The 26525-nt window shown below is 37.6% G+C and overlaps 1 protein-coding gene across 2 annotated transcripts; it reads right to left on the reverse strand.

Moving 5' to 3' along the window:
* Positions 1-627: 627 nt before the first annotated feature.
* Positions 628-26525, reverse strand: LOC129669664 (zinc finger protein 431-like). Of its 2 annotated transcripts, XM_055597964.1 has the most exons (5): positions 26402-26525; positions 5019-5084; positions 3938-4064; positions 3711-3771; positions 628-2565 (listed from the first exon to the last, which is right to left on the reverse strand). In XM_055597964.1, the coding sequence occupies exons 1-5, from the start codon at positions 26402-26404 to the stop codon at positions 1170-1172; spliced, it is 1653 nt and encodes a 550-aa protein (XP_055453939.1). In that variant the 5' UTR covers positions 26405-26525; the 3' UTR covers positions 628-1169. The 2 variants fall into 2 exon arrangements, with proteins under 2 accessions (XP_055453939.1, XP_055453940.1); XM_055597965.1 differs by lacking the exon at positions 5019-5084.

Raw genomic sequence — 26525 nt, forward strand, 5'->3', positions numbered from 1 at the left:
ACACACACACACACACACACACACACACACACACACACACACACACACACTGGCTCCTGAGTCTTTATTGGTAAAATCGAACACTTAGAATTTTTGTATTTTAAAACAATTACATTTGTAGGGTTTCTCTCAAGTATTCTTTTATGTATTTGGAGACTACTGTGGCTTCACTATATTGAATACCTTTATAGTTTTACTCCAATATGTTGCAGGATATTTGATCACATTGTGACCTCAGAGAGTGAGAATCAGAAAAAAAAATCTGTGGTATGACTCAGCCTTTGATACTAAAGCTTTTTGTTTACTGTAAAAAAAATATGTGGTGTGGCTCAGCCCTAACACACATCTTTAATCAAGGAACAAAATAAAGTCAACCATACGTCAAGAGGTAATTCAAGTAACCAAACTGAATAAATAAATAGAAAGGATGGACATTGAATTAGAGGGTATTTAAAACAAACAGCATGGAGAAGAAAGGGCTTTTTTATTCTGGGGTGTGAGTAGAGTAGAAAGTCACCAGGGGGCTTTCTCTGACTCTTTGAGCTCTCAGGTTTTCAATGACTCTTCATTGGTAAAACTGAATGACTGGGATTTAGTTTTATAAAAACAACAGACTACTTTTTTTTGGAAAAGGCTTTATTATTATTTAATGTTAGTGATAGGTGGCACAGTAGACAGTGAAGCTCACCATGATGCTAAACCTTAATTTTCAAAAGGAGCAGAGGAGTTCAGTCTTCTTGGAAAAGACTCTCACCCAGTTAGCTCATTCCAGTTACTTTATCCAAACATTATAGAAGGTTAATTGGGGCTGGGAATGGTTCCAACTACCAAAGTTACCTGTCTGCCTCTGAGAAGAGACACACCACACAAATTTCAATCTCTTTTGATTGTGGCAAAGAACTTCAGGTTTGTAAGGAATGTCTTAGGATCAAGGTCAGTACAGCTGCAAGCTCCCATGTAGTAGCAAGTGCAGATTCTCCACAGAAAAAATATCTTCAAGGTTCAATCTCAAAACAGTTTCTCAGTCTCTACCTATTAATCCAAACACAGCAAAGGTTTTGCTAAAATATTTTTCTTAAAGCCAGAAACATGAATTTCACATAGTAAAACTATGAATTTCACTTACAGCCAGACACAAAGGCTACACTTTACATATCATTACATTTTTATCACATTAATTTGTAATTGTACGGTTTCCCTACAGAATGGATTCTTTCATGCCTTTGAAGTTGACTGTGATGTGCAAAGGCTTTCCCACATTGATTACATTCAAAAGGTTTCTCTCCAGTATGTGTTCTTTTATGTATTAGGAGATAAATCTGACGTGTAAAGGCTTTAACACATTGATCACACTCATAGGGTTTCTCTCCAGTGTGTGTTCTTTTATGTATTAGGAGATTACCCTGTCCTGAAAAGGCTTTATTACATTGATTACATTTATAGGGTTTCTCTCCAGTGTGTGTTCTTTTATGTATATGGAGACTACTCTGACATGCAAAGGATTTCCCACATTGATTACATTCATAGGGTTTCACTGCAGTATGCGTTCTTTCATGCCTTTGAAGATGACTGAGACGTGCAAAGGCTTTACCACATTGATTACATTCATAGGGCTTCTCTCCAGTATGAATTCTTTCATGACACTGAAGATGACTCAGACGTGCAAAGGCTTTCCCACATTGATCACATTCATAGGGTTTCTCTCCAGTATGTTTTCTTTTATGTATTTGGAGACTACTGTGACATGCAAAGTCTTTACCACACTGATCACATTCATGGAGTTTCTCTCCAGTATGTTTTCTTTTATGTATTTGAAGACTAAAGTGAGATGTAAAGGCTTTCCCACATTGGTTACATTCATAGGGTTTCTCTCCAGTATGTCTTCTTGTATGTATTTGGAGATTACTATGACATGCAAAGGCTTTAGTACATTGATTACATTCATAGGGTTTCTCTCCAGTATGAATTCTTTCATGATTTTGAAGATGACTGTGGCGTGCAAAAGCTTTTCCACATTGTTTACATTCATAGGGCTTCTCTCCAGTATGAATTCTCTCATGACATTGAAGATGACTGAGACGTGCAAAGGCTTTCCCACACTGATTACATTCATAGGGTTTCTCTCCAGTATGAGTTCTTTCATGACACTGAAGATTACTGTGACTGGCAAAAGCTTTACCACACTGACTACATTCATAAGGTTTCTCTCCAGTATGTGTTCTTTTATGCACTTGAAGACTACTATGTTGTGAAAAGGCTTTACCACATTGAATGCATTTATAGGGCTTCTCTCCACTATGAATTCTTTCATGCTTTTGGAGACTACTATACAATGAAAAGGCTTTCCCACATTGATTACATTCATAGGGTTTTTCTCCAGTATGAGTTCTTTCATGACACTGAAGATGACTGTGACGTGCAAAGGCTTTCCCACACTGATTACATTCATAAGTTTTCTCTCCAGTATATGTTTTTTTATTCATTTGGAGATGATGGTGTTGTGAAAAGGCTTTATCATATCGATTACATTTGTAGGGTTTCTTGTTAGTATGACTTCTTTCATGCCTGTAAAGATAATTAGAACATGTGAAAGCTTTATAACATTTATTACACTGAGAATCTTTTTATCTGTATGAATTAACTTTACAATTTTGTCTAATTGTAAAGAGGAATCAGATATTAAGGTTTTAACATTTAGTTTACATTCTGGGTGTTCCCCTTCATTATAGTTTTTTTTTTCATCTTTGAAGATACATGTGATAGCAACAGCATTTATTGCATGGCTCACAGTTATAGCATCCTTTTTGTATATGAGGTGATTCACATATTTGAAGAGAACTAGAAGAATTTAGAGCTTTATGACACCAAATGCATTCATAAATATTCCAACAGAGTGGGTCATACTACATTTGAAAAGTGAACTAGAACAGAAGTATTTCCATATTCCTAGTACTCATAGGGATTTTCTGAAGTGTGAGGTTGTGGACATATTACCAATGAAGTTGGAAAACCAATTAACTGTAAACTTGCACCACATTCAAACAGTCTACCCTAACCATGAATTATCACACATCTTCTAATTGCTCTGGGAGAGACAGAGGTACATTGCTTTTTTCATCATCACTTATGCATACATGGCTTGTATCCACTGTGACATATGATAAATCAATGAAAGGAAGAATAACAAATCACATTGCAGTCACACAGTTTGACCTTTGCATCTCATAGACATGTGGTATAAGCATTAAGGTTTCTCTACAACAATCTTCTTGACTTCTATAAACTGCCCTTCTCATGAAATTTAGCAATATATTCGTACAAGTACATGAGTATCACCAGCTTTACTATGGACAATGGGCTTATTAGAAGGTTTTGGATATATACTTATCACCTTTTCAGTGTGTACACCTTTTGCAATATCTGAATGATACAAGACTAAGTGGATTGGCAGATCTACAGTGTAGCTCTAATGGTGCTTTGATTCAAATGGTGATATCTGTAAAGGCAGTTACCATGTGTTCTGTCTTAAATGAAAACCTTGCAAACACAAATTAGATACTTGACATTGAGATGCATGGTTTTGTATAATCAATAATCATCAATACACTTAAAGCTGTGCTTATTTACACTGTTGTTTTTCCTTAAAACTTCCAGGATACACTAAAATTTCTTCAGAGGCATATCTGTATCAGCTTGCACATGAAAATTACCTTCCATGTCTTCTAGAACTTTGACAATGTTCTTCAATATTGTTGTCTTCCCAATTATAGCCTAAAATATAGTACCAGAAAATGTACAATATATTATTGAAAATTATGTAAAATTAAAGTTTCTTTATTCACCTCATTCCTCCTCCTCCTCAATTGACATTCCAGAATATTACTAACAAACAGGTTTGTCCCCTCATTGTACAAAGTAAAAATGTTCACAGTCTTACTTATAGCAATGAGGTTCCTGTAGGTCTCCAGCATCACTTCTTTGTAGAGACTCTTCTGGGAAGGATCCAGCAAAGCCCACTCTTCTGGAGTGAAGTTCACATGCACATCATCAAAGGTCACTCTATCCTAGAGTATCACAAACATTTATACAACAGAAAGCATGATAGGGACAACATTGGAGATGCATACTTCATTGACAATACAATTCATACAGTTCTGGTTTTTCCCCAGTTGTTACCTGACAAAGAAGTTCTGACAAAATTACAAAGTCATTTTAGAAGGAAACTTAATAATGAGGTTCACCCTTTTCACTACTGTGCCCTTTTAATAGGATATAGCCTTGCAAGAGAAATGCTAATTCACAAACAAAAAGAGATATGCAAACAGATCGATAGTACTGAGCACACATCAGAGAAACTTTATGAACAACTACGAACTACAAAAAAAAAAATGAGCAAGCTGGGTATACTGGTTGATAACCTTAATCCTTGACTGTGGAAGACAGAGGGCCAAGTATCTCATTGAATAAGATGCCAACCTGGTCTATGAGTAATGAGTTCTCAGCCAGAGGTACATATTAAGACCCTGTCTTGCTTGCAAGTATCAATCAAACCAAAAAGATAGAACTCAGAAGTTTTTACTTAAATTCCGAAAAAGAATTATACATTCACTCTACTTTTGCTTTCATCATCCAGAATCCTGGGGTACCCCAGCTTAAACTGTAACATTAATAAGATCTTACTAAAATTGAATGAATGTAAAACAGTTAAAAATTGACAGATGAAAATATTAGCAATGTAAATGTTGATCATAAATGAACAACATAGGACAGGAGAGATGGTTCAGCAGTGAAGAGCTCTTGCTGGTCCTGCAAATAAGTGGGCTCAATTGCAAGTAATTAAATGGGTCACACTTATCTATTGTTCCTAGTTAAGGAGTTCTGAGGCCATCTTCTGACTACGGTGAGGACCAGGTACATGGTAGTCAGAAGGTGAATATTCACGCACACAGACAAAATACTCATAGTCATTACAACATAAATTCAAAACAAACACAACAGGTAGGAAGGATGTTACTTACCTGAAATAAAAAAAAATCAGTATTGATGTAATGAATACATGCCATTCTAGGAAACAGAATGATAATCTGCCAAATTTCAAAATTCAAGATGTGGGTGAAACTCAGGACAACATATGTTTGACATGTGGAAAAAAAAAAAACCTACATTAAAGGCTCATCAGCCAATAATATAAAAACAAAACAGAATAAAACAAAACAAAACCAGTCATGTTAGCCCACATTTAATTCCAGCATTCTCGAGCCACAGTCCAGTGTATCTTTAAGTTTGAGGTATGCCTAGTCTACGAGCTTACACTGAGGACAGCCAGGGCTATACAGAGAAAATTTGTCTTCAAAACAAAAACAAAATTGAAACATAACAAATACCATGGCATTGAAGAACAATTGCTTCTACTGTATTTTATGTGATTTAGTCTTTAATGGTAAAGGCATGACAACACGAGAAGGAAGCTAAATGATCAATTTAAACCATAACACAATAGACATGAATAACAGGAAATGGGCTGAGTCTATAGACACTCAAATCCCATCCCCAATGAGGAATTACATTTAGAAAAGCTTCTCCTACAAAAGCTTCCATAAGCTCCCCAAAGAAAGTCACCAAAGTTGGACAAGTATTCAAAGACATCATCTTATCTGGGAGATTTTTGATTCATTCAACCAACTACATTTTGATCCTGGTTGCTATAGCCTCATGGTCATCCAGGATGAAAATGCATTTAGTCTAACATCAATGATCCTTAAAGTCTACAACAGCCCCTACACTGTTAAAATATTCAGTTTCTTTTGATATTCAAGGCAATCTCTGGATTACAATATCTTTTAAAGTCAGACAACAAGTGATGTCTTTCCAATGTACAATGGCACAGAATATCCCTTCCCATTCCAAAAGAGATGAATGGGTACAGAGTGAGGGAAGAATGGACCAAGGCAGGAAACTCAGCAGGGAAAACACTAAATCTCTGTAGCTCTCTGTCTCAGGCACATGGGGTTTCAGTTTCAAAGGGCTTAGATGGCCCTATCCCTGCAACTTCTCATACATCTTTCAGTTTGGTCACTTCAGCTCCCTATAGGCAGCTCTCCATGGCACATGTTTCATAGCTTGGGTATCTCATCATCTTGTGGTCTCAAAATGGTACTGAGGCTTCATCCTCATAGCTTCATGCAGTGAAGTCTCAGTCCCTAATTGAGTCTCTGACTCTGCCAACACAGATGGACGGAGCAGTGCTAATGTGAAACCATAGACTAAGAATCCATGACCTTAAATTTTTCATCTTTCTTGTTTCCAGCACAACATGTGTGATCCTGCCAAGTTTGGTTTCTAAGTTGGGATGGAGCATCCATGCTTGGACCACAGTTTCAAGTTTTGTATAAAGTTGCTTCCTGGGATCCACTTTGCTTCCATTAATTGAAGGCTTAGCAGGAGGGTGGTTACCATTTGAGCACCTTCTTGGGCTTCAAATCCAGAGGAAGAATCTTCTCTTTAATGATGCTGATCTCTCTGAATTTCAATTCATGCCTTTGTTTCAGCCACTGACTGCCATCTGAAACTACCTAGTGCTGTTTCTCTATAAACCATAGACTTTGCATTTATTCCTGCCCCAATTGTTGCTTTTTTACACTCTAGTCCTGAATGAGTCACCAGTAATAACCATCCAACAGATTCATTATTCCATCTAAGAAATCACCCCATTATATTTTTTAATTTTGCCTTACTCAGTTTCTCAGGGAATAGGCAGAATGAGAAAGATTTTGGGCCACAATATCACACAATTGACCTCTAGCTTAATTTTTCAGGGAGTCTATCTTCTACTGAAATTCTATGACCTTGACTTCTTCTGTCTGCATTACTCTCCACACCCCAATATTCCAGGTCCTATTAGGACAGTTGATTAAGGTGTGTCCAGCATTTTATGTTTTTTGCCAATATAAAGTCCTGATATTTTCAACATTCCTCCAATAGACAACATTCCCAGGTTTTATCCAGTAGGAAAATTACTTTTTGTATACCAGTTTGTTTTTGTTGTTCTAATTTGCTTCTCTGTTGTTGTGACTAAATCCTCAAACCAAAAGTGTCTCAAGTAATGAATAGGTTTATTTGGCTGGTTCTGTCAGACCACATTCCATCATTTTGGGAGCTTATGAGAGAAACTCAAGCTAGAAAATAAAGGCAAAAAACATGGGCAAACCTTGTTTTCTGGCTTTCTCTCTTGCTTGGGAGGCTTCCCGCATGAACTGATATCAAGTTAGATTGAATAGTCCTGTCAGCTTTGAAGAAACACATCCACAGAGCAATTAAAGGTTATAATCAAGAACAGAGCAGTTTCAGTAGATAAAACAAAGTCCAGGTACTTGGGGCAGGTGGGAGACCTGCAGTTTTCTGTCAGCCAATGCACCAGTGGCTAGCAGATACCACTAATAATACAGCTAAAGGCTCACATCACGCAGGATCACCCCTTCCTGGCCAGATGGTAATAATGGGAGGCTTAGCCCTTCAAAGCTTGATCTGTGTAGCAGAGAAGGAAGGGGGAATAGCCAAGCAAGGCACAGCTCAGGAAGCAGAAGCCAAGTGCAAATCCAAAAAGACAACAACAAAAATATTCAAACGCAGTCAAGCTTCTAGTCAGGTAAAAATTGTTTTAAAATCATACTTTTATGCAAACAAATATTTAAATAAATAAACTGAACAGAGATGGTCAAAAATAATTGTTTAAATACCAAATAAGTCTCCATAAAGACTTAGATTAAAAATAAATTAATAAATATTTTCCATATTAAAAAATGGAAAATCCTATAAAGGAGAACATTTGGACCCCATATAGGTCCAAATGACAACATATAAATAAATATATGTTCAGTAATAAGCGTGATTTTATATACCGTTTTTTAGAAAGATCAAACTAAAACAGACTTGTAGAAAGAGGAGACTGAAAGATATATTGCTGGATTGGATAATATAGAACAGAAAGTAGAAACAAAATAGTTCCATAAAATAAAGAAAGAAATCTTATAAAAAAGTTCTGTAGGCTCATTTGATTCATGTCCTCTACTAACTTATTTCTGTATTTAGCTTCTGTCTCAACGATCTGTCCATTGGTAACAGTGGGGTGTTGAACTCTCCTATTAATGTGTTGGGATTGATGTTTGATTTAAGCGTTAATAATGTTTCTTTTAAGAATGCAGGTACCCTTGTATTTGTGGCATTGATATTCAGGACTGTAATGTACTCTTGGAGTTTTCCTTTGATGAGAATGAAGTGTTCCTCCCCATATCTTCTGATTAATTTTGGTTGAAAGTCCATTTTACTAGATATTAGAATGGCTATTCCAACTTGCTTTTTAGGTTTATTTGCATGGAAATCCTTTTTCCAGCCCTTTTCTCTGAGGTAATGTCTATCTTTGTTGCTAAGGTGTTTTTTGAATGCAGCAGAATGCTGGATCCTGTTTCTGCAACCATTCTGTTAGCCTATGTCTTTTTACTGGAGAGTTGAATACATTAATGTTGCTAGATATTAGTGACCAATGATTGTTAGTTCTTTTTATTGTGGAGTTGGTGGTGATAGTGTTTGTTTTCTTTTGGTTTTGGTGTTGTGAAGTTATCTATATTCTTTGTTTTCTTGGGTGTAGTTGACCTTGTTCAGTTGAAGTTTTCCTTCTTAATCTTTTGTAGGGCTGGGTTGGTACATAGATATTGTTTAAATTTGGTGTTGTCATGAAATACCTTGTTTTCTCCTTCCCTGGTGATTGAAAATTTTGTTGGAGATTGTAGTCTGGGTTGGCATCTAAGGTCTCTTAGTGTATGCATGATACTTGCCCAGGCCCTTTTGGCTTTCTTAGTCTCTGTTGAGAAGTCAGATGTGATTCTGATAGATCAATTTTTATATGTTACTTAGCCTTTTTCCCTTGCTGCTTTTAATATCTTTTCTTTGTTCTGTGGATTTAGTGTTTTTATTATTATGTGGTGGGAGGAATTTCTTTTCTGGTTTAATCTATTTGGTGTTCTATAAGCTTCTTGTATGTTTAAGGGCATCTCTCTCTCTCTCTCTCTTGGTTGGGGAAATTTTCTTCTATGATTTTTTTTGAAAATATTTTCTGGACCTTGGAATGTATTATTCTTAGGTTTCATCTTTTCATGGTGTCCTTGATTTCTTGGATGTTTTGTGTCAGGAATTTTTCCATTTAATATTTTGAGAGATGTATCAATTTCTTCAATTGTGTCTTCAATGCCTAAGATTCTCTTCTCCATCCCTTATAACTCTTATATCTTGTATCTCTTGTATCCATCTCTGTTGGTGATACTCTGTGGTTCCTGATCTCTTTTCTAAGTTTTCCATCTCCAGATTTTTCTCAGTTTGCCTTTTCTTTATTGATTCTAATTCTGTTCTCAGGTCTTGAGCAGTTTTATTCATTTTTTTCACCTGTTTGTCTTAATGTCCTCCTATTTGTTTTGTTGTATTTTCCTGAAATTTTTGACAGTTTATTGATTTCCTATTTATATGTCTCTAATAACTGCATAAGCATAGATTTAAGATCATTTTCCTGTGTTTCGGCTGCATTAGAACATACATTATTTTGGGGGGGATTCTGTTGGAGCTACCATGTCCTGGTTTTTGTTAAGTGTGTTTTCACACTGGCCTTTAGCCACCTGGCTATCCCTAGTCTTGACTGTTCTGGGAACCTGCATTGAAGAACGGACCTGTCATCTCTGGAGTCTGGAGTTGTCTTCAGGATAATGGGAGAGATACACAGAAATATGAATGGGTGCTAGTGTTTTGGTTGCAGTCATGATGGAGTGTGTGATTCAGAAGGCAGGGTGCAGGCACAGGTGCTTTGAAGGGCAGGGATATGGATCTCTTGAAGGGCAGGGGTACAGGTGTGGGTGCCTTGAACAGCAGAGCATGCACACCTCAGATGGCAGCTGTCACAGTGGGCATCCATCTTAGGTAGCAGTCGTAGGGAATCTGGTACCTCAGAAGGCAGCTAAGCTGTGACTTACAGGCCAACCAGACACTGTGCTCCTGGGACTCGGACTCATCTGGGATCTTCCCTCTTGGATCATGGATTTTATAGTCCAACTGGTTTCCACAGGGGGACCAGTAGAACCATGGTTTGGAGGTTGGGATGCTATCCCAGGAATCCAGATGCTGCCATTGGGAAGATGGGAAAGATCCGATGTCTGATTGCTGGAGCTGAGGGTCCCTGGAACTAGTGGCCTGTACTCACTCAAGTATGCGGAAAGGGCAGGGGGCTCACATTTGTGACTCCTTGACTCAGGAGATGGCCACAAGGGACATAGATCTGATTGTCCCAACTCCTTGGGTTTCCCTTCCAATTTAGAAAGCACCAAAGTGAGTATTTTGGATTTAGCTGCCTGTTTACTCACCGTTTTCATAGTCTCTTATCTTCTGCCCTTTACATATGGTACACACTGCTCACCACCATCTTGGAAAACTCCCCTCCCCATGCAACCCTAGCTTTAACAGTAAATAGCTAGAAACAATGTTTTCCTTTCAGATTTACTATAGATAGATAATGATTAAACACTATGTAAATGTAGACAGATAGATAGATGATCTTCAAAAACCTCAGAGACCTAAAGAATATGGTCTTTAAAGATTTTTTAAAAATTATTATAAGGCTTTTTTTCTGGGCAATGAGACATGTCAGCTTCTGGTAGCACCTCATTTAACTTTAAAGATGATGAGCATCAAGGAAAATCCATTAGGAGACGGCTTCAAATCTGGCAAGCCAGCCACCAGGCAAAGAATGACTTACTCACTACAGACAAAATGCTGTCTAAATTGGGCAAAACCTGGATATAGGTGAAGTCAATTGCCAAGCTCTACCAAGACAGGATAAGCACTTACTTTATAGTTCTTGCTTCACAAATATGTCTGTCATATATACTGGGCCAGAAAGCTCAAGATTGATGCTCCAACGTTGTAGAGAAAATTTGGGTGGCCGTCCAGGCAACCAGCCGTCTGTCATCTCTTAATACTGGAAGCTGCTTGCCTCCACTTCCTACCTACTTAGGTAACATTTATTTACTTCTCAAGATTCTTCTAGGGGTGAAAACAAGATAGAACTAGTCTTATAATTAAATTAAGTTGTTTAGGTATAAGAAGAATATTTTTAGATTGGTAATACAAGCTATAACAAAAAATGATTTAGGTACAGAACTCTAAAATCATCAAGACAGGATAGATGATAGAATACTTTCTCCAAAGTTGTGAAATGCATATGGACTGGACATTGTGAATGTAAATCTTCATAATAACAATTATGAAGAATATTATATGTTATTATTAATTTATTATTGAAAGAAAAGGTTTTTTTTATTGGATTAAAAAGGGGAACGGTAGAAGGGATACCTTGTGTAGTGTATTGATGTAGCACTCAATAATGAATCTTATGACTAGCTTAGGCAGGAAATAGGAGGAAGACAATCCAGGGGGCAGAGATTATCCTGTGAAAAGAGCCAGGTGTGTGAGATTCAGCCAACAAGATGTAAGGAAGACAAACACAGCCAACCAGCCATATGACAGAATGTAGATTAATATGATGGGTTATCTTAAGTTATGAGACAGTCAGAGAAGAGCCTAGCTATATGGCCTATGTATCTGAAGGATGGAAGGAAAAACCACCTACAACATTCAACCATGATCAGTACTGAGCCAGATGATACTCTAATTATGGATATTATATTTATTGGTAAACTGGCAACTGGGGACTCTCCATAAAGTTAAAAAAAAAAAGTCCACCAACATTTGCCTGTTGGCTTCTATTGCAAAAGCTTTCCATATACAGGGAATAAATATTTTTTTTTTGAGAAACAAATCTGGACATTTTATGAGGCATGGAGAACCTTATACTCTGTCATTGCCAACCACCCTGTGGTCATAAGGGTATCCCTTATGATGATGGATCTGATCCATTCAAAGGCAGAGTTCTTCACAGGCTTAGCCATGGAAAGAAAAGTATTGCATTGGAACTGGTATTGATATGATTCCTTCTTGACCAGTATGTGGTAGCAAAGGAGTCTGTGGCTTCTCACATGGAAGAAATAGCTCAATAATTGCCTATAAGCCCCATGTCTAAACTACCCACCCCTCCCCCAAAAGAGACACCTATTGAACTGGGACCAACAGAATGGTCAGAACATTTGGCTAACACATGGTTTACTGACGGCTCATCAACCACTGATGGAACCAAAACTAATGGAAAACAGCCAGTGCTGAGGAAGAAACCACAAAATCAGTTCAGCACTATTGACTATAAGACAAACAACTAGGAGAACAAAAGGAAAATCTCTCTTCTCAAATTCATAGTGCATGTGCAATGGTATAGCTATATGGTCATCAAAATGGAAAAGACTAAGTGGAAGATAAACAGTAAAAATATTTGGTCATGGGAGGCATAAATAGAAATGGTAAAACCTAACAAAAATTAGCAAAGACATCAAATTGTATATAGTTAATACAGGCAAGACAGATAAAATGTCTGAAAATAATGAATGAACAAATTTTTAATTAAGACTAGAATATTAATATCTGCCAAAGAACAAATTCAGAATAAATCAGCAAGAATAAACACTACACATTTGAACAACTTGAAAGTTCACCCCAATACTAAAAAAATAAGGGGAAATGGAGAAACAAATTAAAACAGGACAACCTTTTGAGAATAACTATTAAAGGGATTCCACAGCCAGAAGTGGGTCATACCTTTAATCCCAGCATTTGAGAGGAACATGCCTTTAATCTCAACACTAGAAAGGGAGAGGCAGGCACATAGAAGTTACAGTAATTTAAATATAAAATCCACTTGTGAAAAGCAGGCTGAAATTCAAAATGAATGTACTTTGTGATCTAAAACTAATACACTTAAACCTTGAATTTATATAAAGAAACACAGGAATATAGGTATATTTATTCACACATTCTAATGTATATTTAGTTTCAAATTTTCAAAAGAAAGATATAACTTGCCAATAAAAGGAAACCTCCCTTCTCTAGTGTCAACGATGTTTAAAAGTCCCAAGTTCAAAATCGAAAGTTCAAAGACTCTTCTGAAATTCATGCAAAATCTCAACTTTAATCCCGTATAAAATCAAAATACAGAAAGATCACATACTTATAATATCATAGTGAGGAAACATTGGACCAAAGCAAGACCAAACACCAGCTGGGGAAACTACAAACTCTGCATCTCCATGTCTGATGTCCAATTCCTTTCAGCTTTGTTGACTGCAACACAATTCTTTCTCTTGGGCTGGTTCCACTCCCTGTTAGCAGCTTTCTTTCCTTCTTAGGTATCCCACAGCTCCGGCATCTCTAACATCTTGGGATCTCCAAGGCAACTTCAAGTTCTTGTTCCAATGTCTGGGATATAAACATGATCTGAGCTCCTCCAAAGGGCTTGGGTCACTTCTCCAGCTCTGCCCTCTGAAGCACTCTAGCCTCTGGCTGACGCCATTCCACTGCTGCTGCTGCTCTTGATGGTCATCCCATGGTTACTGGCACATCCAATACACTGGGGCCTTCTGCTGCAACTAGGCTGCACTTTCACCAATAGCCTCTCATAGGCTCTCTTCATGGTTCCAAGCCTCAACATCTTTGCATGACCCCTTCAGTCCTGTCCCAGTCAATTGCCACTGAGGCTGCACCTTCACCAATAGACCTTCCTGATCTCTTACCAGTGCCAAGCCTCAGCTACTCTTCATGACCCATCCATGCCTTCAGGACAACACCGCCTGGGTGATTCTTAAACATTACCAAGTCTGGCTGCCAGCATGATGTCTATCTCTGGAATCAGCTTCTTTGTGCTCTCAGAAAATAATTCCCAGAAGATTTCCCCTTAGTGATGGTGTTCTATTCTTAATCACTGAAAATTTCTTAGCTCCAGAATCAACTGTCCCAGTAACTCCTTCTATTCTTGACTCTAAAGCCAAAGCCATGGCGCCGAAGCTGTCAAGTTCTGCTGCTCTCTGGGGCTGAAACATGGGACCCTTGTTCTGTTGGATCTTACTCAGAGATCTGTTTGCCTGTATCTCCTGTGATTAAAAGTGTTTACCACTATGCCTGGAACTACAATTTTCTTTAATTCCTTTTCACAAGATCTTTATAAGCATCGGTACTATGGCTCAAGATCTCAATAAAAAACTGTGTGGCCCATTTCTGGACTGTAGTTCATCCCAGATATACTCAAGTGTCCAACCAAGCAAAATTCATCCCTTGTCAACTTGACACACAATCATCTCCTCATGTCCAAATGAAAACAATAACCAGTTCATAATAATGCCTAATATGATATAACTATCTCTGGGACAACTGTAAATGCATAAACAATAAGCTTAGGTGGATGAGGTCTTACAATTAGGTCACCACTCCCTCAATTCCACTTATCTTTGAACAGAGGAGTTAGCTCTATTCTACTCCTGGTGCTCCCTTTCTCCTTGAAACATACATTTTCTATTTTTCCTTAATCAGCTTGTTTCTTTTCATCAAAGTGCTCTTCATAAGAGCAAAGAGTAATAACCACACAACAGAATTTATACTAGGCCATTTTGAGATTTCTTTTGCAAATTCAATAAATCTAAGTCTCTTGACTTTAGTCTCAGGCAGAATCATTGAACAAGGACAAAAGCAGGCACATTCTTCAACAAAATATCACAAAACAGTCTCTAGGGCACATACTAACATTCTTTTCCTCATTAAGCCCCACTTAAAGCATCCTACTGCTTTCCAAATCCAAAGTTCCAAAATCCACATTCCTCCAAACAAAAACATGGTCAGGACTATCAAAGCAATAGCCCACTCTGTTGGTATAATTTTTTTTTAATGTATACATCTTACCCTTGTTCAGTCAAATACTGATTTCTCCCCACCCCCATAACCCCCAACTCTCTGGTTTCAATCCAGATATTGCACTGTGATACTCATTCTCAACTCTTGTGTAAACAGGACAAAATAAAGCAACTAGACACAATGTTGAGCAGCGAGGAGCCAGAGGACAGGAAAGGTCTGGGGGGAGAAGGTGCGGGAGGAGAGCTAGGAGAGATGTGGAGGAGAGATCTTGGAACAGCGTGGAGGGATGGACTGGACCTAATATATCACTAAAAGCAAGTATAATGTGGGAAATCTAAACGTTAGGAAACTATGAGGGCTTGGAGGTTTAGGATGGAGTAACTATTGCCCAGCATTGTGTTTTGGTTAACTAAATAAACCCAGTCTCTGTGTGGTGATTCAGTTATAGAGCTGTTTAGGACTAACAACAGCATTACCAGAAGACATATCAATAGTAAATATTAATCTCCAACTACAACAAATGGTGCCCAACTAATCTAAGTATCCACACCCTTTAAAACATACTTAAACATAATTTGGAGGGGGGAATAAGCTCCCAGTGATAAAATCCAAACTTAAAACCTAAAAACTCCTAGGTCAGTTACTGTCTCTTTAAGAGAGATTCTTAAATCAGCCAAGGAGCAAAAGAGCGCCTCCTGTGGGCAGACCTGAGACTTCCATAACAAAACTGGCTGCTGCTGCAGTTTAACTGAGGGGTAAACAAGCATGGCCCTTTTATACTATGGCTGGCTCAACTGGTTCAGCTCCACAGCCACGTCAGGAAGAAAGAAACTGGAGGCAGACAGACCTCTAGACAGAGTTTGGCCTAAACTACATCTAAAATTAAAAAAAAAATTGCCATGGCAGAGGGTGTTTTAATCCCTTTTGGCTTCATTTTGGCTGTCCTATTCATGGATCTGGTTGCAATATGTTTAATGGTGTTGGTTCTTCTCCATGCCTTCTCCAAGAAAGTTCAAGGAGAAAATGGGGAAAAAGCCAAGAATTGGAATACTAAGTTACAGACAAGAAAAAGTGCACTCTTCCTAATAATTAGGTTAATAATGGCTAAAATTCAAAGCTCTCTGGCTGTAAGATATTTGTCAGCTCCTTCTGGTAAGGGTCCACCAATTTACTGAAATATCTAAAATAACCAACTGAGCTTTGTTTGTTACAGAGTAAATTGGTACAACTGACCCCAAACTTAAAATTTTCTTGTCTCTGTTTGATTTTCATTTAAAGGCTTTGAGTTACATTGATGTTAATTTGAGAAAAAATATTTAAACAAGTTGGTGAAGACACATGCCTTTCTTCCCAACACAGGAAGAAACGGGCAGATCTCTGATTTCTGGATCAAGCTTATTTACATAATAAAAGCCAGGATGGCAACCTCTGCTGTTTAGCCATTTACAGAGATAGTCTAAAATTCAAAATGACAAAATTTTCCTTAAGGTTACCATGTAAATTCTTCTTTCTTAATAATAGATGTTATATCCTTACTGGTCTAAAGGTTGGATTCATATCATTTTTAGGTTTATGAAATGTGAGATAATGTCACACTGCTCTGAAAACTGCCTTATCCTTTTAAATGTGAGATATTTTCACAGGGGAAAATGCTGGTCATGCCTGTGTAAAAAAGACACAAGCGGCTTAAAGATGGCAAAGTACGCCAACCTAGTTTAGTTCTAAAAACTCAAAAATTATATTCATGTTTAAAAAATAAAACTGTCCACCCCATATTAAAAAGAGGGTAGGTAAGCCAAAGAATAGCCAAAGCCAATGTAAAAATTCAGGTACAAGACGCCTAGGATATATTTAAATGCTAAGGGTAAGAGAGTTTATATGCTAATGCTAAGAGAGTTTATATAAGTGCTAAAGGTAAGAGGGAGTTTAAATAAAGTTTGGCTATAAAGGCATAACTTCCCATCCTGTATAAATAAGGGGTAAGCCAAAAAAATAGCCACAAACAATGTAAAACCCAGGTACAAGATGCCTAGGATATGCTTATCAATGTAAAAAAAGCCCAGGTACAAGATGCCTAAGGTATGCTTAAATGCTAAAGGTAAGAGGAAATTTATATAAAGTTTGGCTACAAAGGCATAACTGCCCATTCTATATAAACAAGGGAATAGGACAAATAGCTATAACATATATAAAAATATAGGACTAAACCTCAAAACAGGTACAAGATACCTATGGTATGCTTATTGCTCAATGCAACCAGCTTGTCTCTCTAATGGGAGGCTTCTCTAGGGAAATAGGTAGCAACTTGGCCTAATACAACAGGCACACAAGAGCCCAAAGAGATATTTTAATCTATCCAACCTTGTTTTGATGACAATGATTGGATGTTCAATAATAATGGTAACTTATATTGCTAATCCCTTTACATGAGAACAACTCTAAAACTGACTGAGACATAAAAATTTGTCTCCAGCCAAAACTTCAACAATTCTTGGCCAATAAATCCTTGGTTATAATATCCTCAAAATGTATTATGCTAACTTTTTAATTGATATAGATAATTAGTTTCATCCTGCACATCTCATACATTTATAATTTTAGAACTCTATAATGCTTGTGAGAAATTATATGTTTGCAGAACAAAAGAAATGGACACCAGAGATGTTGGGTCAAACCCAACAGAATCATTCTTCAGCATGCTAAGAACTGACACATCTGTTCCAGCATCTTGCATGTTCCAGCATTCTGCTTGTTCCTGCCTCAACTGCTTCAATTGCTGTTTCTCATCAAAGCCTGCTCCCAAAAGAACTTTGAAGAAAGCTACTAATCTTAATTGGGCCATTTAGACTGTCCCAAAGAGGAATTTTAGTAAGCCTAAAATTTCTCAACTTTCAAAGACTGGACCACAAATGTTATTGCTTGCTTAATTAACCATTTTTCCCAATTTTATTTGGGCCCCCTACAGGATTTCTACATTTCCAAAATGTCAGCTAGAAGAAATACATGAGAATGGCATCCAATTTTCCTTAAAGGGGGTTGGGTATATTTATTTTTGGTTGGTTGTTTGCTATGGCTACGAAATTTTATTGTCATTGGGAGATGTTTATTATTAATGGTCTTATTCAAAGTGAAACAAGGAATATACAGGGATATCTTATAGGAATAGAAAAAAGGTAGATTATTTAATCCACTCAATTTAGGATTTTGTTATTCTCAAATAAGGTTAATTTTAACTCTGGTACAGGAATTTGCATATTGATACAAAAATAAGTCTATTGTTAATACATTGGTACAAGCTTTTGTATATTGACAGAAAATCAAGGTTACTTCCAATACTTTTAAACTGCTATTAAAAAGTGGTTAGGATATTAGGTATGCAAGTTAATTGCTAGTTATTCAACTCATAGTCATGTCAGACACTAGTCTAATTTATCACAGGAGTATACATCCTAGGTTTTAATAGATAGATATGATTTTGTAGACAAATCGATAATATAAAATAGGAAATCTTCAAAAACCTCAGAGACCTACAGAATATGGCATTTTTAAATGATTTTATTATTTTAAAGGTTCTTTGACAGTGAGACAAGTCATCTCCTGGCAGCACCCCACCTACCTGAAAGAAGATAATTTCTGCATCAAAGAACCTCCATATGGAGACAGCTTCATATGTGGCAAACAAGCCACTCGGGTAAAGAAAATACCCTCACTTCATGACAGACAAATTCTGCCAAAAATGGGCAAGCTTAAATGCAGGACAAGTTGCCTGCCGAACTCTGCCAAGACAGGGTAAGCAAGTCCTAAATAGTTCCTGCTTCACATATATGTCTGTCAAATATTCTGAGCCAGAAGGCTGAAGATGATGCTCCAACGTTACAGAGAGTTATGGGTGACTGTTCAGGCAGCAAACTGTTTCTGTCAATTTTTATTTTTGAAAACTGCTAATATCACTTCCTACTTACTCTAATAACTAATTTTGTTCCTTCTCAAGTCTCTGATGGAGTTGAAGATCAAATAGTCATAGTGACACAATTTAAGCTTAAGTTGCTTAGAAGTTAAGAAATCTTTTCATTAGGAATACCAATAAGGATAAAAGTTAATTTAGGTATAGAACCTTTAACTTGTCATGATAAATAGGATGATCAGATACCTTCTTCTAAGTTGCTAAATACACATGGACTAGACATTGCACATGTAGATTTTACCTAACAGTTTTCATAATTTCATAATTATTATTGTATTGAAAGAAAAGAAGCCTTTTATTGGACTTAAAGGGGAAAATGTTAGTATAATGTTCTTTTAAAATGTATACACCTTACCTTTGTTCATTCAAATGCTGATTTCTCCCCCCTATTTTCTGGTTTCAATCTGGATATTGCACTGTGATACTCATTCTAAGCATCCTGTCTCAACTCTTGTGTAAACAGGACAAAATAAAGCAACTAGACACAATGTTGAGCAGGGAGGAGCCAGAGGACAGGAAAGAGGGGGAGGAGCCAGAGGGCAGGAAAGAAGTGGGAGGAGAAGGTGAGAGAGGAGAGCTAGGAGAGAGCTGGAGGAGAGATCTTGGAACAGCGTGGAGAGATGGACTGGACCTAATATATCACTAAAAGCAAGTATAATGTGGGAAATCTAAATGTTAGGAAACTATGAGGGCTTGGAGGTTTAGGGTGGAGTAATTATTGCCCAGCATTGTATTTTGGTTAACTAAATAAACCCAGTCTCTGTGTGGTGATTCAGTTATAGAGCTGTTTAGGAGTAACAACAGCATTACAAGAAGATATATCAAAAGTAAATATTAATCACCGCCTACAACACCTCCTCCAAAAAGGCCATATCTCTTAAAGTACCAATGCCCATGGGACACACATATTCAAATCACCACACACTGGCCATCCACACAAAAACTATCAGGGAAATACTAGAGCTACCTAACGTTAAAACAAAACAAATCAAATAAACCAGGCTGATATTTACAGAACATTCCACTCAAACTCAAAACATACACCTTTTTCTTAGCACCTCATGGATCTTTCTCCAAGATGCACCAAACACAAAGCAAGTCTAAACAGATAGAAGAAAAGTAAAATAACCTCCTGTATCCTATCAAACCACTACGAATTAAAGCTCCTTATCATCAATAATAGAAAGAACAAAGAGCTTACAAACTCATGGAAACTAAACAATTCTACTGAAAAAAAATGGGTCAAGACAGTAATAAAAATAAATAAAAATATTCTAGAATTCAATGAAAACAAATACACAGCAAACACAAAATGATGGAACACAGTAAAAGTGGTGATAAGAGGACAGTTCATAGCACTAAGTGTTCATATTAAAAAAAATTGAAGAGATCTCATACTAGCAAGTCAACAGCACACCTGAAAGCTCTAGAACAAAAAAAGTAAGCACACCCAAAAAGAGGAGATGCAAGAAACAATCCAATTTAAATAAATAAAATTTAAAAAGAACAAGAATCAATGAAACACAGGGTTGATTCTTTCACAAAAATCAACAAAACAGACAAACCCTTATCCAAATCAACTAAAGAACAGAGAAAATATCCAAATTAATAAAAATCAGAAGTTAAACAGGGAACATAACAACAGATAAGGAGAAATCCTGAGAATTAGAAGGACACATTTTAAAAATCTATAGTCCATTAAATTAAAAAATCTAAAGTACACACACACACACATATATATCTCCACACTTTCAAAGAAGACTTAACAATAATCCTGTTCAAAGTATTTTCCAAAACAGAAATAGGAGGAACATTACCCAATTCATTTTTTTGAAGCCACAGTTACCCTGATACACAAAACACTCAACAAAGAGCAATATCCTTCATAAACATAGGGGCAAAACTACTCAAAAAAGTTCTTGCAAACTGACTCCAAGAACACATCAAAAAGCTCACCAACAATGATCAAACAGGCTTCATCCCTGAGATGGATGGTTCAACAAACAAAAATCAGTAAATGTAATCCACAATATAAATAAACTGACAGAAATAAACCACAGCATCATCTAAATATACACCACACAAGCCTTCTTCAAAATCCAAGACCACTTCATGATAAAAGTCTTGGTGATAGATATTAGGGATACAAGGCTCATATCTAAACATTATAAAGGACCTTTACAGCAATTCTATAATCAATATTCAAATTAAATGCAGAGAAACTCAAAGTAATTCCACTAGAATCAGGACAAGATAAGGCTTTCCACTCTCCATATCTATTCAACATAGTAGCTGAAGTTCCAGCTAGAGCAATAAGACAAATAAAGGAGATCAAGGGAATGGAAGAAACCAAAGTATTCAAATAGGCAAATGATATGACAGTATATATAAGGGACCCCAAAAATTCTACTACTAGACTCCTACATCTGATAAATACTTTCAGGAAATTGGCTAGGATACAAGCAAAATCAGTAGCCCTCCTATATAAAAATGGACAAATGGACTGAGAAAAAAATCAGGAAAACAACACTGTTCACAGTATCCTCAAATAATATTAAATGTTACATTAACTTTAAAAAAGCAAGTAGAAGTCATGTATAATAAAAACTTCAAGTATTTGAAGAAAGTAATTGAAAAATGTTATCAGAAAATGGAAAGATTTCTCATACTCATGTATTCGTTGGATTAACACATTAAAATGGCCATCCTACCAAAAGCAAACTACTGATTCAATACAATCCCATTCAAATCCAATACAATACTTTACAGACCTTGAATGGACAATTCCCAGCTTCATATGGAATAACAAAAATCCAGGATAACTAAACCAATCATGAACAAGAAAAGAACGACATGGTATTGGCATAAAAACAGATACATTGATCAAAGGAATCAAATTGAAGACCCAGATATAATTCCAACCACATTGGAACATGTGATTTTTGATAAGGAATCCAGAAGTACACAATGGAAAAAAGACAGCACCTTCAACAAATCGTACTGGTTAACTGTATTCCCACTGTGGAAGAATGCAAATGGATCCATATTCATCAGCCCGCACAAAACTCAAGTCCAAGTACATCAAAGACCTCAAAATAAAACCAGACACACTGAAACTGACAGAAGAGAAAGTGGGAGACATTCCTGAATGCACTGGCACAGGAGATAACCTTCTAAACAAAATACCAATATTGCAGACACTAACATCAACAATTAATTAATGGGACTTCATGAAACTGAAAAGCTTCTGTAAGGCAAAAAACACAGCCAATCAGACACAGAGACAGCCTAAGGAGTGGGAAAAGATTTTTACCAACTCCACAATAGATAGAGGCCTAATATATATGAACTCTAGAAACTAGATGTTCAAAAAACAAAAAAGTCAATAAAAAATGGGATACATCTTAGCCAGAGTCACCCTTCTTGATTAGTTTCTTTAGGTATACAGATTTTAGTATGTTTATCCTATATTATCTATCTAATATCCACTTATGAGTAAGTATATACCCTGTGTGTCTTTTTGCTTCTGGGATACCTCACTCAGGATGATCTTTTCTAGTTCCCACTATTTGCCTGCAGATTTCATGATTTCCTTGTTTTTTTTTTATTGCTGAGTAATATTCCATTGTGTAAATGTACTACAAATTGTGTCCATTCCTCAACTGAGGGGTTGTTTCCAGCTTCCGAATATTACAAATAAAGCTGCTACAAACATGGTTGAGCAAATGTTCTTGCTGTATATTTGAGCATCTTTTGGATATACGCCTAGGAGTGGTATAGCTGGATCTTGAGGAAGCGCTATTCTTAATTGTCGGAGAAAGTGCCAGATTGATTTCCAAAGTGGTTGTACAAGTTTACATTCCCACCAGCAGTGGAGTAGGGTTCCCCTTTCTGGCTAAGATGCTCAATCCCCATTCAGAAAGGCAAAGAGGATGGACATCAGAATAGGGAGAAAACAGGGAACAGGACAGGAACCTACCACAGAGGGCTCTACCCTGCAGGGTATCAGAGCAGATACTAAGACTTATAGCCAAACTTTGGGTGGAATTCAAGGAATCTTATGAAAGAAGGGGGAGATAGTAAGGACAGGAGCTCCATAAGGAGAGCAACAGAACCAAAACATCTGGGCACAGGACAGGGACTGTCTCTGACATGAACTGATTGGCCTGTTCTTTGATCATCTCCCCCTGAGAGGGGAGCAGCCTTACCAGGCCACAGAGAAAGACAATACAGCCACTCCTAATGAGACTTGATAGACTAAGATACACTAAGATCAGAAGGACTAAGACTAAGATCAGTGTACTTGGGGAGGGACATGGGTGGAGAAGGGGGAGAGGGTGGGATTAGAAAGGGAGGAGGAAGGGAGCTATGAGGGGGATACAAAGTGAATAAACTGTAATTAACAAAAAATTACAGAGAACTAAAAATAAATAAATAAATAAATAAATAAAGTGTGGACATAAAAAAGGGGTACAAATCTAATCAGATTTCTCAACAAAGGAATCTCAAATGACTGAGACACACTTGAAGAAATGTTCAGTATCGTTAATCGTCAAGCAAATGCAAATAAAAACTACTTTGAGATTCCATTTTAAAAAGGTCATAATACTAAGATCAAAAATATAAGTGACAGCTCAGGATGGCAAAGATATGGAATAAGGAGAATATGCTTCCATTGCTTGTGAAAGTACAAACTAATAGAGCCACTATGGAAATCAATATTGTGGTTCCTGAGAAAACTGGGAATTAATCTACATCAAGATCGAGCTATACCATTCTTGGGCATATATCCAAAATATGCTCCAACCTACCATAAGAACACTTGGCTCAACTATGTTCATAGTGGCTTTATTCATACTAGCCAGAAACTGGAAACAAAGATGTCCTTCAACTGAAGAATGGATTAAAAAAAAAAATGTAGTACATTTACAAAATGATTACTCAGCTATTAGAAAAAAAAATTATATCATAAAATGTATGGACAAATGGATTCAACCAGAAAAATCACCTAAGTAAGGTTACCCAGACTCAGAATGACAAATATGGTATGCACTCAATTATAAGTAGATATTAACTATCAGGTAAATGAAATCAAGCTGTAATCCACAGACACAGAAAGGTTAGGTAAGAAGGGTATGAGGAGGAAGCATGGATCTCCCTGGAAAGGGGCAGAAGAATAGGTTCTGTGGGTGGACTTGGGGATTGATATTTAGGGTTACATCAAAGTTCAGGGAATTCCAGCTTTGCAGTTCTATGATTGATTGACATTTAGCAAATAAATGGGTGTGTCCAGAGGAGACTGTTTGCCTGGAGGGCCAAATCAAACCATAATTGTTTTACTCATACTATTTTAAAGAACACCTGGGTAAATTTCAGGTATTCACTGATTAGCCATTGCTAGGAGTGATGGTTAAATGTTACTGTTTTGTTTTGTTTTTTTTTCCCTCCAGGCTATTCCTTGAATAAGGGACTCCACTGTCTTCTTTATGGAACTGGTGACCTAGTTCCTGGGACTGGTGGCTTTTGGGGTGGGTCAGGCCTGGTTCTTTCAGCTCCACATGCAAATCCTTTCCCTGTTACTGCAATGGACAGTTCATTACATGACTCAAATGGGTAATTTTAAAACTCTGCTGTGGTACAGCCCTTTAACTTAAGAGTTAGAAAGTTTAATCAAGAGGAAAGCAAGGTCATTGCTCTGGGGAGCAAAGTCTGAGATTAAGGCCATCTGAGTCAACATAGCTTGTTTCAGAACATTTTTCTAAAAGGCGGACAATGTAGCTTTTATAGAATACCTTCTTTGGGAAAATTAAATCAAAAGATTAATTAAGAAAAATCTCTAAAAATAGCATGCATCCAGCTCTGGTTAATGATAAAAGAGGAGACAGCTAAGAAGAGATTTTACATTCCACATGCTGTCATCCTTAAGTCTTTTTTAGGGAGAAATGAAAGGAAACAGGAGACTTCTTTTTTTTTCACATTTTTATCCTTTATTACATTAATTTACCTCCCAGAGCTTTACAGGCCTTGAGATCTTTATGTTTAAGATGTTTCTTTATGGTCTTATCAATACACAATGTATTTTATTAGTACCTCATTAGTATAACTTATTACTACGTGTATATTTTTTTTAATTTTATTTTTTTCTTATCAGTTACATTTTATTAACTCTGTATCCCAGCCATGTCCCGATCCCTCATTCCCTCCCAATCCCTCCCTCCCTCCCTCCCTCATCTCCACCCTGCCCCTTTTCAAGTCCACTGATGGGGGGGGGGACCTCCTCCCCATTCATCTGATCCTGTTTTATCAGGTATCTTCAGGACTGGCTGCAAAGGTCTCCTCTGTGGCCTAACAGGACTGCTCCTCCCTTGGTGGGTGGGGAGGCCAAAAAGCCAGTCATTGAGTTCCGAAACAGGAGACTTCTATGAAGTCAGTAGAAACTATCCTATAACGGGACAAACTCAGGAGGAGTCTAACAAAACAATGTCGCACAAGGGGAACACAGGTATCTCAGGGCATTACTAAGAACACACTGGCCTTGGGACTGATAACCCACAGCCTCATGTTGTAGGAAGAGCCCAGTTCTCAGACTCTGAAGCCAGCCCTCCCCAAATGCTCCAGCTTCAAACCATTACCAGCTCTCCAAAGGAAAAGCTACCAAGACCTAGACCCTAGGCTGTAACTGGCTCTGAAAAGCCTGTTTCTGGGTTTAAGAAGGAGCTATGTCATTCTCCATACACGAGGACCTCAGGAAAAGCCATGCTTGACCTCCTTAACATAACAGTATTTTTCTTTCCAAAAGGTGTCATCAGGTGTCATGCCCATGTGGCAGAACTGTACTTGTCTCAGTAAGAACACTGGACCTTTAAGGCACACCAGGCCTTGGTGTTGACTGTGACCCTGTAATACCCCCTTGAGCAGCTTGTTAAGAGGCCTGTTCTTTGATTTGGGGATAGGCCTACTGGCTGGCTGTAAATTAGGGTTGTTTCCTTTGTTATAGTTTGGAGCCATATTTCTGGATAATCCTGGTGAACAAACATGTGTATCCCAGCATCCTAATCTCTAACAGGACCTGGGTAGCCTATGACTAATTTGTGGGGTGATTTAGAGACAGTCCTCCCTCAGATAAATTCTAGTTGGTTGGACTTATTATCTCACTGATAAATCTTTCACATCATCTCTACTCTTTTACATCATAGCTTAATGTTGGAGTGCTACGAGACACACGGCATGCGTTTTAGAACTTCCACAAAATTAACTCCAGATGGATCTGACACCTAAATGTTAAATGCCAAGAGGAGAACTTCTAGTCGATGCTAGAGATACTAGGCCTTTCCTAGTTTGGTATCCTGTCCAGGATGTCTCTAAACACAAACCCCTACTCCAAATGCTCTGTGCTAGTACAGCTCTCATATTGGAGTTATTTAGACGCCACTGCAGGGTTCACGGAGCAAACAGGACCAAAAGGAACGTCGCAGGTGGCCGAATCTGGCCGCTGGTTCCCACCCAGGGCGGGGGAGGTTCCCACCTAGGGCGGGGGAGGTCCCAGCCCACCACCCCGATCCTTCCGCTCAGCCTCCTGCTCCTCCTCCTTAGGGGCAGTGGCCACCTACTCACCATGTCTCGACTCGGAGCTCGCTAGAGCTCCCCTCACGGCACTCAGCAGCACTCAGAGCAAAACACACTAATCATCCTAGCCTGCTGAGTAATGGAGCTGAAACTGCGGCATGAAACCCGGAAG

Source organism: Psammomys obesus, unplaced genomic scaffold (assembly GCF_907164565.1).
Source record: "Psammomys obesus unplaced genomic scaffold, mPsaObe1.curated_primary_1811, whole genome shotgun sequence".
Lineage (NCBI taxonomy): Eukaryota > Metazoa > Chordata > Mammalia > Rodentia > Muridae > Psammomys > Psammomys obesus.